At 42.8% G+C, this 14,701-nt stretch overlaps 1 protein-coding gene across 4 annotated transcripts; it reads right to left on the minus strand.

Annotated features, from left to right (window-relative positions):
* Positions 1-27: 27 nt before the first annotated feature.
* On the minus strand, positions 28-12,720 carry wdtc1 (WD and tetratricopeptide repeats 1). 4 transcript variants are annotated; one of them, XM_061820454.1, is made up of 16 exons: positions 12,362-12,720; positions 11,790-11,925; positions 11,604-11,687; positions 9,813-9,859; positions 9,515-9,626; positions 7,983-8,170; positions 7,692-7,874; positions 7,501-7,595; positions 6,233-6,348; positions 6,075-6,150; positions 4,642-4,735; positions 4,275-4,445; positions 3,960-4,189; positions 2,815-2,977; positions 2,522-2,714; positions 28-1,102 (listed from the first exon to the last, which is right to left on the minus strand). In XM_061820454.1, the coding sequence occupies exons 2-16, from the start codon at positions 11,835-11,837 to the stop codon at positions 902-904; spliced, it is 2,001 nt and encodes a 666-aa protein (XP_061676438.1). In that variant the 5' UTR covers positions 11,838-11,925; positions 12,362-12,720; the 3' UTR covers positions 28-901. The 4 variants fall into 4 exon arrangements, with proteins under 4 accessions (XP_061676438.1, XP_061676435.1, XP_061676436.1 ...); XM_061820451.1 differs by having other exon boundaries at positions 12,344-12,720; XM_061820452.1 differs by having other exon boundaries at positions 12,204-12,720.
* Between the last annotated feature and the right edge of the window lie 1,981 nt (positions 12,721-14,701).

Raw genomic sequence — 14,701 nt, forward strand, 5'->3', positions numbered from 1 at the left:
AGTAAGGACCAACAAATGGAACCAAAATTCCAATGCTGTACTTGTTTAATGAGATTCTATTTACACCAATCTTCAATCACGGGAGTCCTCTGATCGGTTAGTGCAAAACACGTTCACGCACATTTGTAAATAAAACAATCAGCATGTCATGTTATTAAACACATATTGAGCCTGAACCGCTCCAGATTTTCAGTTTTATCACTGTAAGCTGGGTCACCTCCTTCGTGACCATATACAGCGCGTTGGTTGCGCTAATAGTGATTTACTGCGCACACAAATCGCCTCAGTCAGCAAAAGCAGATCGTGGCTCAGACACTGATGTACGAGTGGAATTCTAGAAAGTTCATACCTCGTCCTCACCTTTATTACATCTCTGCTAACCTCATTTATTTTTGAACAGTACTGCATATCTGTTTTGTAACTCTTCCACTGCAATTACTTTCATCTCGCTAGGGTGAAAAACAAAAACAAACGAAAAAAAAAAAGAGCCACAGACCAGCTAGTCCAGCTTCTTTTTTGCTATTATTATTCAAAGTTTATTTCTCTTAGCAAGAGATGTGACTCCGAGAAACAACTGACTGGAACTCCAAAGTAAAAGAAGTGGAAGCCTACTTTTGCATTTGTGAACGTGAGCTCAGTTCGTGGGCATCTAAGAGAAGATTAGCTAAGGACGAATGGTAGACAACAGTTGTCACCAAATACTTGGCTCACGATATCCTCAAAATTAGCATGTCCAAATCACACGCCAGACTCCACCAGCCATCGCGGGAAAAGTGCAATTCATAGTGTTGACGCGTGACGTCTCTTTCGGAAATGAGGGCAATTTTAGGACCCCGTGGAGAAACGGGCGCAGCGCTCCGCTTCCTCCTTCCGTTCCCCGGAATGGTTCCGTCGGCTCGTCTTAGCTCGGCCTGCATTGCACTTGACCGTCCGAGCTGTCCTCGTCATCGGAGCCGTCTGGGCCCGCGGCGCGCAACCCTGAGATGGGATAGCCCATATTGTGCAGCATAACCTCCAGCGGGTCCGTGTTCATTCGCTGCTGGTTGGCCTGCGCGGCGCCTTCCATGTCTTCCACCACGCGTCTGCTGTTTTCTCTCTCCGTCTGTGCGGAAACGAGAGATGTGTGGGTGTTGGGAGGCAAAAGAAAAGACTGCTGTCATGAAAATTTACAGTTGTTACAGTGTTCTAGGATTTACCAGTCCTTTGAATCACTAAACTAATGTTTATTTGTATGAACACATTTTTTTTTTATAACTGCTTCACATCTGTTCCCGCTGTTATCCCATCCCAAGATTCCTTCACGACATCCCATAATTCATTTACATTTCACGGTTTTTGCTTCAGAAATGGCATTTTTTTATGTCCGTGTGCTGAAAACGTGGATTCATCTGGTGGGTCGCATTGGACTGCTTTTATTTTGCACACAACTGTATATTTTCTTTCTGCTTTGAAGATAGACAACGTTGGGAAAATTGTATTTGGTTAAATCTAATGCTTTGAGGAAATACATTTTCTCATATTGCAAAGCCAATTTATTTTCACATATATCACGTACGGAACCTGCATTTGTGAGATAAATATCATGACCTCGCACAAAAGGTTTACAAGGGTACAAACTGGTTACTACAGTACTTAGTTTTTCATGACTTTTGTTTTATATTTGTTTTTTGTTTACAAAATAATATTCATTAAACAGGAATACAGTACCCTCTAGGAGGGAAATTGATGAAGCTCTGTTCTGAACAGCAAAAAAATATATATATATATATTCCATATTACATTCAAGGCGGCACTTTTCTCACGGCCACAAGGGGCCACTCGAGCGGAAAAGGTGAGAATGACAGCAGTGGAATATATGTGCCGAGGAAGTGACTTTTACTGGCCCTGTTAGCGCTGTGCTGTGCTAGCGTGTTTCTGCTGTGTTACTGGCGTGTCTCAGTGATATTTACCGGTAAATTTTATTTTAACCGGCCCTGTTAGGATTAGCCCAGCGCTAGCGTTAGTACCGAGCTACCGCAGCGCTAGCGTTAAACTCTTTCTGTGTACCATCTTTCTTTGTAAATATCTCGTGTTTCAATGTGGGCCCTTGTGGCTTTTACACAGCTGCGGCGTATGTATGTACCAAATGGTATTTCCTTTACAAATGTACTCGGTGAGGCTTTTAACCAGGTGCGCTCTGTAGGCCAGGAATTACGGTAACTTCCACTAACACAAGCTAAACCGAGCTCCTCCCAAACATTTGAAGCTTCTCTATCAGTTGAAATGTATTACTTCAACATACTCGCCTGAAAACAATAACTGTGATAGTTTACTATTATCTTCTTTGGCAAAAAAAAAAACCCCAAAACATACCAATATGTGACTTTTTAGCACATAGTTGGTGATAGGTTCCAAAGGAAAGAACGCAAATGAGAAAATTTGTGAATGATGGACCTCAACTATGTGGTAATTATGGTTTTGCTACTACGTTTTTGTATTTTTGTTATGTATTGCGTTGAGAAATGCATGCAGAGTTGTTTACCTCTGGTCTGGGGCTCCATAATCGAACCACCGGGTCAATACCACTCGAGGCCAGGAAGCAGTAGCTGGGGTGAGGCTGCAAGCAGTTGACTATGGACTTGTCCCCCTGCATGATGCCCACTAAATTTGTCGTCTCCTTTTCCCATATAAAGAACGAGCCGTCGTCTGACCCGCTGACGATGTACTGGCCTTTGCTGAGCAGGAGAGGTTTGGAATCGGAACGACTCAGTGAATTTGGAATGCCACGGTCACGAGCCAAAGAGCTGCTGCCCACCACGAGCTCCGATCACTGACCTTCCAAAGAAGTTGGCTTCTTTAATATCTGTGGTGGTGTTGCAGTGTCCGCAGTATCTGTGCTTGTAGTCCAAGCTTTGCACTCGAAAACACAACTCATCCTTAAGAATGGGCTCGTTCCAGCTCAGGGAATTCCGGATATAGCTGGGCGCCATATCGTCTTCTGGTGGGGGGGATTCCCAAAAAAAATTCACACATGTAATTCCATGAACAGGTATTGCAACTGTACATGTAAAAACATAAAAACAAAGTACTTAACTTCCATCCGTGCATTTTCATCGCCGCTTATCCTCACGAGGGTCGCGGGTGAGTGCTGGAGCCTATCCCAGCTGTCGACGGGCAGGAGGCGGGGTTACACCCTGAACTGGTCGCCGGCCAATCGCACGGCACATGGAGACAAGAAGCTGCACTCACAATCACACCTAGGGGCAATTTAAAGTCTCCAATTAATGTTGCGTGTTTTTAGGATGTGGGAGGAAACCGGAGTGCCCGGAGGAAACACACACAAGCACGGGGAGAACATGCAAACTCCACGCAGGCGCATCTGGGATTGAACCCGGGACCTCAGAACTGTGAGGCCATCGCTTTACCAGCTGATCCACCAAGTACATTAACTTATTCTCGTCTTCTTTTAAATGACGAAAAGTTACATTCCGATAAAAATTATTTCTACACAAACTAAAACTACACAGAACGTAAAATGACAAAACTTGTAGTGGGAATTGGGCTGAGAAAGGAATTGTGGTTTGTATCAATATGTAAATCTGGGATTTTTTATTTTTTTTTAATTGATTTCTGCTAAGATTTTTACGTTTCATAGTTTTTCAGTGCATTAGGGCTTGGGATTGAGTTGCAAAAAGGTGAAGAACCAAATCAGATTTCTGTGTTCTGCTAAAGGCTATTTTAGTTTTAGCAAATGAATATTAATGATGAATGAGCAATACAATATTTACTCTAAATTGCCCCTAGGTGTGATTGTGAGTGCTCAATGTGCCCTGCGATTGGCTGGCAACCAGTTCAGGGTGTAACCCCGCCTCCTGCCTGTTGACCGCTGGGATAGGCTCCAGCGCTCCCCGGAACCCTCAGCAAAGAAAATGGATGGATGGATGAACCGACACGATCCGAGCTTTATCGAGTTCGCCCACCCGTTTGTGTCTTCAAGAAGGCCTTGATATCTTTATCCAATGCGCTACACGCACTGCTTTGCGCCTGCTCCGGAAACTTCCCTTTGAAATCACTGAGGCAATCCTGCGCTTCAGACACGTATTTGAGCTCAAAGAGACACCGGGCAAGCCTAAAATGAGCCTTTAGGTGTTCCGGGTTTAGCGTCAGTGCCTTTAGACAGTCCTTGAGTGCGTCGTAGTCATCTCCGTCCCTAGGATGTTGTCGAACACAGAACGGAAGAGGGTGACTTTCGTGCGGGGATAGTGGATCCCGTGTCGAGATAAAATGACGTTTACCATTTCCGCTTCATGTAGGCCGCGGCCCGGTTTCCGTAAAACACGGCGTTGCTGCTGGAATGATAAATTCCCGAACTGTACAGCTGGATGGCCTGCGTCCAATGCTGCTGGGCAAACTCATCGTTCGCTTGCTGTTTGATCTTTTCCAAATGTGGAGGAAGATCAGCGGCGCTGCAACAGTGAGAACACAAGAAAGTGCGTCCACTAACTTACTCGGGTTTGTTCGCATACAATCATTTTTTGTGACACAATGAAATTTTAAGAACAATCACTTGTCCTATAATTTTATAAAATACTTTGCTGAACACACAAAAAAAATGCTACAAAAGCAAATTTGTAGAAGTCAACGGACAACGTCAATATTTACTTCGGTTGCATCTTGCTTTGGGTAAATCGAATATGGCTGTCTGGCAAATGAATTCCATTGGAGACGTCATTGGTCGTCTTCCCATCCTCCAAATCTAGAATCCACAAACAATATATTACATCCAATTTACTTACCTTACGTACGACAATAAAGCTATTTTAGATTCTCAATATGAACGCCGGTTTCGCCCCGCTTTCCAGCTATGACACTATACATGGAGTCCTCGGGTTAAGACGTTTCGACCCCCCCGTCCGCAATTATGTCTGGAGTTTTTATCGAGAGTATCTTCGCATTTTTCACCCTCCTTTCACGACATTCTGGCCCCAAAGAAAAATGCTGAGTCTTTTAGCAATCCCTCTGCAGCCAAAAGATAATCCATTACCGTGGAAACGAAGCTCAAGATCATAAAAAGATTGGCCAAAGGAGAGAAAACGAACACCAACAGGGCTTCGGTCGGTCGACCGTAGTGACAATTATTAAAGACAAAGCGCGTGTGAAGGGTTCCGTTCCTATTCCGGATACAATGATCACAAAAAAAAAGGTTCTTTCACACTTGTCGAGATGGAGAGGACTGAGGACCAGGTTCCTTCGTAATAGCTAAGCCTCCCCTTCTTCTTCTTCATCATCATCCACCTCTCAGCAGTAACGCTAAGTACATCATCTTGTTTAGTTCAATGGATTTGGTTTTTTTATACAAAGTATTTTGATGTCAATTCTGACTCTCATGGTGGAATCCGACTTAAATCGCTACTGTTGGAACGGATCTCAGTCGTAGACCGAGGACTCTCTGTCCTGGGAAGTCTGTCAGGAGCAATATTTGCGCAGTCCAGAATTTGTGAGGTCAGCGGTTCAAGGGTACAATCTCCGTTCTAGTTCGCCACAAAAGTGTTTTCAGGGGATGAGGCCAGTTCTTCCGTCTACGTGTGCCTTTACGGACCGTGAAGAGTGTATGCGCTGCAGCTGGAGGATACCCGGTTCGTATCCCCGCTCCAGGCTATGTCGTTGTCGTGTTCCTGGACAAGAAACCTAACCCGCAGGGCCTACAAATAAATCCAGCCGCAGAATGGCAGCCACGCTTCTCGGAAGCTGCGGCTACACGAGTCGTAATGTGATAGGAGTGAATGAATAATGTCTAAATATTGAATGTTGCCTTCTTTGGTGGCTCTGTGGTGACACCTTGTGTTAAAAACACAGTAGAAGTTTCAAGTCGTTACGGTTACTTTGTCACGGCCCCCCCGTCACCATTCATCCAGACCACGACCGGTTTTGCCGAATGCAGAAAGTTGCGCTTGTACCAGATTCACAAAAAATAAAATAAAATCTTTGCAATAAACAGAGAAATAAATGACTGTTCAGGAATTACTGTACTACTGAATTATAGTATAGATGAAATGGCTCGCCGTTGGACTCTAGCCTACACATAACAGACTCACCTGGTGATGACTGCCATGTTTGTGGAACCAGCAAAGTGTATGGCGTTTGCTTACATGTCAGGTCAAACAGATACACCTAGACCAAAAAAAAAAAAAATCACATTTTCAGTACAGTACTTATTTTTAACTATGTATTCCTCTGATTAGAAGAGCTCTACCTGTTCCCCACCCATATTGACAAGTAACTCCGTCCCATCTGGACTGAAAGTGACATAAGTGACCACCAAGACCCTCAGGCGGTTATTGTAGTCTCGCAGTTTTCTTGGCAGGTGACCTGAAGCGGAAGAGAGGGAACACAAAAAGAGAGTTATGATCTTGCTCCAGTGTGTCCACAAAAGTCAAGTTGTATGGAACTACCGTACTTTTCCGGCCTACAGAGCGCACCCAGTACATTTGTAAAGGAAATACCATTTGGTACATACTGTACATAAGCTGCACCTGTGTAAAAGCCACAAGTGCCCACATTGAAACACGAGATATTTACAAAGAAACACGGGACACAAAGTTTTAATACCTTAGCTTAGGTTAACATAGCAAAAACACGATAGCACGCACAGGGCCGGTTAAAAAAAAAAAAAATAGCCACGGCAGCTACACAGTCGCAACACAGTACCACAGGACTAACAGGGCCGGTTAAAAAAAAAACATACCTAAATCACTGAGACGCGGCAGTAACACAGCAGCAGCACGGTAGAGCGGCACTAGCGCAATGCTAACAGAGCCGCTTAAAAAAACATACCGGTAAAAATCACCAAGACATGGCAGTAACACAGCAGCAACACGCTAGAACAGTGCTAACAGGGACTGTTAAAAAAAAAACCATACTGGTAAAAATAACTGAGACACGGCAGTGCAACAGCAGCAACACGCTAGCACAGTGCTAACAGGGCCTGTTAAAAAAAAAAAAAAAAAAAAAAAAAACCATACGGGTAAAAATCACCGAGACACTGCAATAACGCAGCAGCAACACACTAGCACAGCGCTAACGCTAGCAAAGCGCTAACATGGCCTGTTAAAAAAGAAATACTGGTAAAAATCACTGAGACGCGGCAGTAACACAGCAGCACCACGCTAGCGCTGCGCTAACAAGGCCGGTTAAAAAAAGATATACCGGTAAAAATCAATGAGACACGGCAGTAACACAGCAACAACACGCTCACATAGCGCTAACGCTAGCGAAGCACTAACAGGGCTGGTTAAAAAAAATGAAACATTCCGGTAAAAGTCACTTCCTCGGCACATATATTCCACTTGTCTCACTCTTACCTTTTCTGTTCTAGTGCCCCCTTGCCATGCCGTTAGAAAAAAATGCCCAAATTAGTCGCACCACCACATAGGCTGCGGGGTTGAAAGCATGTGGAAAAAAGCCGCGGCTTATAGGCCAGAAATTACAGTATAGACATCAGTCTCGATGAGAGTTCGGTACCTGCAACGTAATACTGCACAGCTTTTTCTGGGATGGGAATCTGATTTTCCAAGAACGTGCGCACAGCAGATGGCTTGAAGCGGCTTATTGATTTCCTGTTTCGGGAGCGGGTCAGAAATGCATTACACCCAAAGTTATCAACTCAGCCGTGAAGCGCATTTCCCCAGTTAGAATAGTGACAGCCAACCCACCTACAGTTGTGAATCATTCGGATGTCATAAAGACGCACAAAGGGACCGTTGGCCCCGACGGCCATGTAATTGTTGTCCCGCGGGTTGACGGCCAAACACTTGGCTTCCACCATCTGACCGCAGAACTTTGTCAGGTCAATCAGCACCTCTGAGTGTTTACTGCTCTCCCGCAAGTCATATTGCCTGCACGTGCAAGGGAGAAGCGAGCATTTATACTCCATTGGAAATTTAAAAAAAAAAAAAAAAAAACAGGACGTGATCGCCCGAATTAATAATTGCCGGGGTTCTAACCTGATGAGGCCGTCCTCCGCGGCACTCCAGAAGGTGTTGGGCCACATTGGCGCTGTGGCAATGCGTTTTACCCTGTTGGTATGATCAGAAAACATATGGATGGTTTCTTTGGCGATCAGGTCATGCACGTGGACCTTGGTGTCCGCGGCGCCGGTCACCAAAATTCGATCTCCGGAGTGAGGGAGGAACTGTGTGGAGAAACAAACATAAAAACAGATTAGTGCACCTTTTATCAATTTTTTTACGTCTTTAGATACTTTACTATGTTTGCTTAATATAAGAGGTTAAAATGCTTTATTCTCATAATCTGTCACACTGTGACTCCTGTTCTGTGAACAGTACTCAAACATTTTACTTGCATTATGCTTGGTGATGTGCGATTTAGGGTCCATGAGGTGTCCAAAAAAATTACTGAAATTATAGGACTAAAAAATATGTGTAGCAGTGTAATTAGCCTTACATAGTTATTAAAAAAAGGAAGTATTTTTTGTCAATCTTCACATTTCCCAGTCAGATGGGATTTGCTTTTTTTACACAAGAACAAATGTCATTGAAACACTTATCCAAGTATTGTCACTTCTCAACATGACTAAATATCTTGGCCACGTTGTGACAAGAACGACTTTAGTGTGTACATCGGATTATACCACATAACTTTATGTGCAAAGATTACTGTGAATCTATCTGCAGGTTAAACTCGAGAGTAAACAAAACATCCATTCATCCATAAGGAAGAGGGGCCAGGCTGCAAATATTAAAAATCCATCGGACATTACAATATCATTAAGAAAAAAAGAAAATAATGAATTCTTTATTTCTTTAAACATTCTGGGGGCTTTATCCCTCCAAAAAATTAAAAGCAAAAAAAAAAAATAAAAAAAAAAGGAAATTAGAAAATTGAACAAAAATGAAAAGGAATATCAGCCAGTAGGATAATTTGTGGGTGCCTAATCGTATGCGGACGTCTACTATTTGAAATTTGGACTTGTGCTGCCCTACATAAAAGCAACATTTTGACATTGAAGTCACTTTTTTTTAGAGTATCGTAACTTCCGGCCTATAAACTGGGACTAATTTGTGCATTTTTTTTCTAAGGGCCGCAAGGGGGAAAAGGTAAGTGTGAGACCGGTGGAATATATGTGCCGAGGACGTGGCTTTTACCGGTAAGGCCCTGTTAGTGCCGTGTCTCAGTGATTTTTACCAGAATGTTTTTTTCAACCGGCCTTGTTAGCTCAGCGGCGCTAGCGTTAAACACTCTGTGTACCGTCTTTCTTTGTAAATATCTCGTGTTTCAATGTCGGTTTCAATGTGGGCACTTGCGGCTTTTACACAACTGCGGCGTATGTATGTACCAAATGGTATTTCCTTTACAAATGTAAGGGTGAGGCTTATAACCAGGTGCGCTCAGTAGGCCGGGAATTACGGTAGTCATGAAATTACGTTCACTGAAAGGACCATTCAGACAATATGAATAATGACTGAATGAACTCGACTACACTGCGACCCTCCTAGTCACCAAGTTCCCCACTTACCTTCACAGAGAATATGTTTGCTGCATGCCCCGTGTGCATAGTAGTAACCTTCTTGAGTCTGAATGGATCCCAGATGATAGCATGTTGATCATCCGACCCCGAGGCCAGCAGACTGACAAAGACAAAACAATAATTTGGTTTCAAGGATTTGACTTGCGATAACCACACACACATTTACACGTAAGACACAAAATCTGATACCCGAGCTAGCAGATTAGACCAAATACTGTACTTTCATTTGCACAGGAAAGTGAACTTAAATAATTTTGGGATGGTTCAGAAAGAGTTTCTCGCTTACTCTCCATGTTCATTCCATTCCAAACAGTTCACGCAGCCAGTGTGGCCCTGCACACAGAACAAGTAAAAGAATAAACTGTCAGTCTTGCACTCAGAACTCCTGATCCAATCACAAGCGCTAGCGCTAGCTTGCAAGGCTATGTTACGTTTTGACGCCTTTGCGAGCAGTATCACGTTAAAATGTAAGTGAACATACCTGAAGTAAACCTTACATTACGTCCTTTCTTGTCCTGAGCACTTTTAACCACTGAAGACTATCATACTTTTATTGCACTTTCATTATTTGCTTAAATATGACCTTATACATTTAATCAACAGATAAAGTGTTGTCCATTTGCTAATCAGACAAGGATGTGTTGTGGAGCCGGTGGTTGTCCTTGATCTTTGCACGCAGAAAACCGGCTGGCGCCATACTCCTCTCCCGGGCGTTGCCGCGGAGACGAACGACACCAGATAAGGAGCGGAAAGTTACCATCCCGGCCCAGGATCTGACTGCAGGAGGGGGGGCAGCCACTTCTACCATGGACCCATACATATAAAAACCGTAACCAGACACCTTCCGCCAACTGTTCAACGCCACCTGGACCAGTTTCTTCACTTCCTTACCACACTCAACATTGCTCTGTATTGTTGACCCCAAGTATTTGAAGTCGTCCACCCTCGGTATCTCTTATCCCTGGAGCTTCACTCTTCCACCTCCGCCCCTCTCATTAATGCACATATATTCTGTTTTACTTCGGCTAATCTTTATTCCTCTCCTTTCCAGTGCGTGCCTCCATCTTTCTAATTGTTCCTCCGCCTGCTTCCACTGCAGATCACAATATCATCTGCGAACATCATGGTCCAAGGGGATTCCAGTCTAACCTCGTCTGTCAGCCTAGTCATTACTACCACAAACAGGAAGGGGATCAGAGCGGATCCCCTGATGCAGTCCCACCTCCACCTTAAATTCTTCTGACACACCTACGGCACATCTCACCGCTGTTCTACTGCCCTCATACATGTCCTGTACTATTCAGTAGTAGTCCGACATAGTGCAGTCGTAAACGAGCAAATTTGTCTTGTAGTCTCATCCGCGCATTACGTGTCTCGTCTCAGCCGTCTTCTCTACCATTGCGCCGACATTTTTTTCCAAATAACTTTGTTGACCGTCTTATATTTGCAGAGACATGAATCAACAACATACGTACTACTATATCGAAATAAACTGGCTTTTAGATTCAGATCTGCTGTGCACGTCATTGACACGGAGTAAATGTCTTTCTCGGAACCGATCAATCGGAAAATTATGACATCAAAACCAATCAGCAAAATATTCCAATTATCGTCCGATCAAATCGGCGTAGTCTACTAATTCTCCTATGCCTGTGGTTTTGTAGACCACAGAAAAGAAACCAATCAACCAGAATACAGTACAAGTCTGTTCTCCCTAAATGGAGCACACCCCCTCTGTATTTTGCCAATCTAAACACCGAACCCCGTGGAGATATAAAACTCATTTTCCATTACCCATTACGTTTTCAAGATGATTGATTATTAGTTATTTAGTTCATGAAGAACTATAATTGTTACACTTTCCTTAAGAGAAATCATTGATGTTTCATTTATGTTATGAAATCTTTCCCTATTTGTTTGGGGATTTTGTTCCACGACTAGACTAAAAGTGAAAACCCAAAAACTGCATGTCGCTCTATGTGTTTTTGGTGCACCATTAGGACCCGTTACATTTGGTTTGACTCTTACAACACTCCTGCTCTGATTGATGAACGCTCAAGCACTTGTTGCGTCTGACCTGAAGCTCAGCTTCCAGCCCAAGTTTCTTGATGAAGGGTTCAGTCACATGATAGAACCTTTGAAAGCCTGACACCGTCTTGTCCTACAAAGCAGAAAGAATGAAATTATGCAGTATTTCTCTGAAGAAACCAGCGCCACTCGAGTATTCAGTGTTTTCTAATTCCTTGTCATTTAGATTACTCACCTGGATTTGCCTGTGCAGGATATCTCTGGTGATGTTGACATTAGTCATGACTTCAACACAAAACAAAATTATGGGCTGGGCAAGAGGATCTAGGGCTCACACAGATGGGTGGTCTTGTTCTTCTCGGGTGTGCATACTGCAAAGGCATTATAAATGGGGGGTAGATACGTATAAACATGGTTGTTTATGCATAAAACACAGGATACAGCGTAAGCTCATCAACAGACTTTACTAAAGAGAAGAGTGGCAAAGACCGAGGAGCTTGCTCGCATCAACAAGATGAGTTTATTTGCCAATTAGCGTTAGCTGTTTGCCAAAAACCGTTACTAGCGTTAGCTGTTGAGCTAACGCAGCACTCGGACAATCCAAAATAAACTCCACTCATCACCAGCGCCATTATTAAACAATAACAACCTGCTCATATTACAAAACTATGTGACCAACTGAGCTGTATGTTTTGGAAAGTGGGTGCCATGTAACAATTTTCGTTGCCTTATCTTATTAGCTGCTAGCTAAACAAAACGTCACTAGAATGGAACGCTATTATTGGCAACCTCTTGACGACAGCTTACAACTGCGCATGAAACCTCACTCCCCTCCCTCTCCCAAGACTTCAACGGTCAAGAAATGTTGACGTAAAAAAAAACAAAAAAAAAAAAAAACAATTTCCACATTTGGTCTTCACAGAAAAACAAAACAAAACAAAACATAACACTCCCACTGTCCACTCTGTCAACTTGTATAGTTCCGCTAGCGAGTTTTCTTCTCCTAGGATGACCAGGGGAAAACCGCGCCCCCAAGCCATTTGATTGGTCCCTGCAAAGTCCCTGGCTTTTGCCTCGAGTGCGCCTCCTTCGGTGGCGGAAAGAAAATCATATTGATTATCCGCGCTATTCCAAAACAATGGAGAATATGATTATCACAGCCCTAAACGCATTAATGCTGCTGCACTTTGAGTTGTGTTTGCTGTTATGCAAGGTGCTATACTACCACTATTACTACTACTACTAATAATAATAATAAAATTCCCCAGAAAAAAACATGTATATATATATATATATTTTAGCTTATTTTATAGTAATAGTAGCTAGAGTAACAGTAGATTTTCTGGCAAATTTTATTATGATTCTTATGAGTAGTAATAGTAGTAGCAGCAGTAGAATAGCACCTTTCATGACAGCAAACTCATCAAAGTGCATCATTGCGTTTAGAATGATTATAATCAGTGTAAACCCCAATAATGCACTTTGATGTGTTTCTGTCATGAAAGTTACACTGCTGCTACTGCAATTACTTTAATTTACTTTAATGTGCTCTTTGTTGTCTTTCATACCGTGAATGTATCAGCCCATAACAAATTCTGCTAAATCATTGTACTGTTTCCCTATGACACTCTAAAATGTACTTTTAACCGTTTCATGAAAGTCCAACACATATAATTGATGATATTTTCCTAGATCTCACAGGCCACATACATGTCATCATGGAAATTAATTGCCCATACTTACAACATATGCACAGTGCATGAGTAATGTCTTTGAGGTTAATGGAATATAGAAATACTGTAGATCACATTTCATTAACGTCGTCATCACCAACTCCACCACCACAATTATCACCAGAATGCAGTTTTCACAATAAAATATGTTTATTATCAAATGATTTTGAGCGTTCGTTTTCAAAACAGGGCCTCCAAACAGGACCCGGGCTGCTTCAAAAGTTAAGACCTCCTCTTCTTTCAGGTAATCGTGTGCTATTAGGCAACTTTATGAACTTTATGAACAAATACAAAAGCTCAAGAGATAGGCCCTAAACTGTTCTTCAGCAATGTTTTGAGATGTGCAGACTAAATGTTCATAGCCCTCAGGTACCAGTTTCTGAAAGAAAAAAAAAAAGAATAGCTAAAGTTACAACACGAACTTTACCTAAATAGTTTAAGCATCCATCTCTACGACCATCCATAGCCCATCAAACAGAATTAAAATTAAAAAAATAATAATCATAGTTTCCATTTAACACACTTCAATCATGGCACAATTAATCCCTGAATCCTGCAAGGAAACCATATTTGGTTTCTGAAGAAAAGGTGCATTTTCGCAAACGGCCATATGCATGGCAAACTGCATGCAGTTAATTTGCCATCACAATGTAAACGTATCTATTTGAACGTTAATATTATTAGAGCATTAAGTGTAGTCCTTCTTCTGGCTTCTTGCAGTGTAAACACCGAGACATGATGTTGCTGTGAATAATGACAGTGTCCTAATGGCGAGAAATACTACCCACAACTTGTGCCAGCAGGTGTTAACCATCCGTCAGGGATGCATTTCCCACCGTGACCGATGGTGTCGCGTGTAGTGCACTCGGTGCCAAACAGGCAGAAGTAGCCAAGAGAAGAAGAGGGCATTGCAAGGGACCAATCAAATGGCTTGGGGGCGCGGTTTTCCCCCTGATCATCTTAGGAAAAGAAAACTCGCGTTCATCTACGTCACATCCTCACTTCCGGTACATTTGAATATCGTCGAAAGTTGTATTAAAAATAGATATTATTTGACAACTCGTCCGTCCATGCACTTTATGAGCCGCCTATCCTCAAAGCAAGGGGTCGGAGCCTATCACAACAATCTTCAGGCAGGGGGAACACCCTAAACTGCTTGTCAGCCAATCACAAGGCACACACAGAAAGACAACAGTCGCACTCACAATCACACTTACAATTGCAATTTAGTGTCCAATTAATTCATGCATGTTTTGAGGATGTAGGTGGAAACCAAAGTGCCCGGAGAGAACTAACGCAGGCACGGGGGAAACATTCAAATTTAACATAGGCGGGGCCGGTATTTGAACCAACATCACTGATCCCCCACCCCAAAAAAAAAAAGACTGGATAGCGCATCGAGCGGTATATCGAT

Source organism: Syngnathoides biaculeatus, chromosome 5 (genome assembly GCF_019802595.1).
Source record: "Syngnathoides biaculeatus isolate LvHL_M chromosome 5, ASM1980259v1, whole genome shotgun sequence".
Classification (NCBI taxonomy): Eukaryota; Metazoa; Chordata; class Actinopteri; order Syngnathiformes; family Syngnathidae; genus Syngnathoides; species Syngnathoides biaculeatus.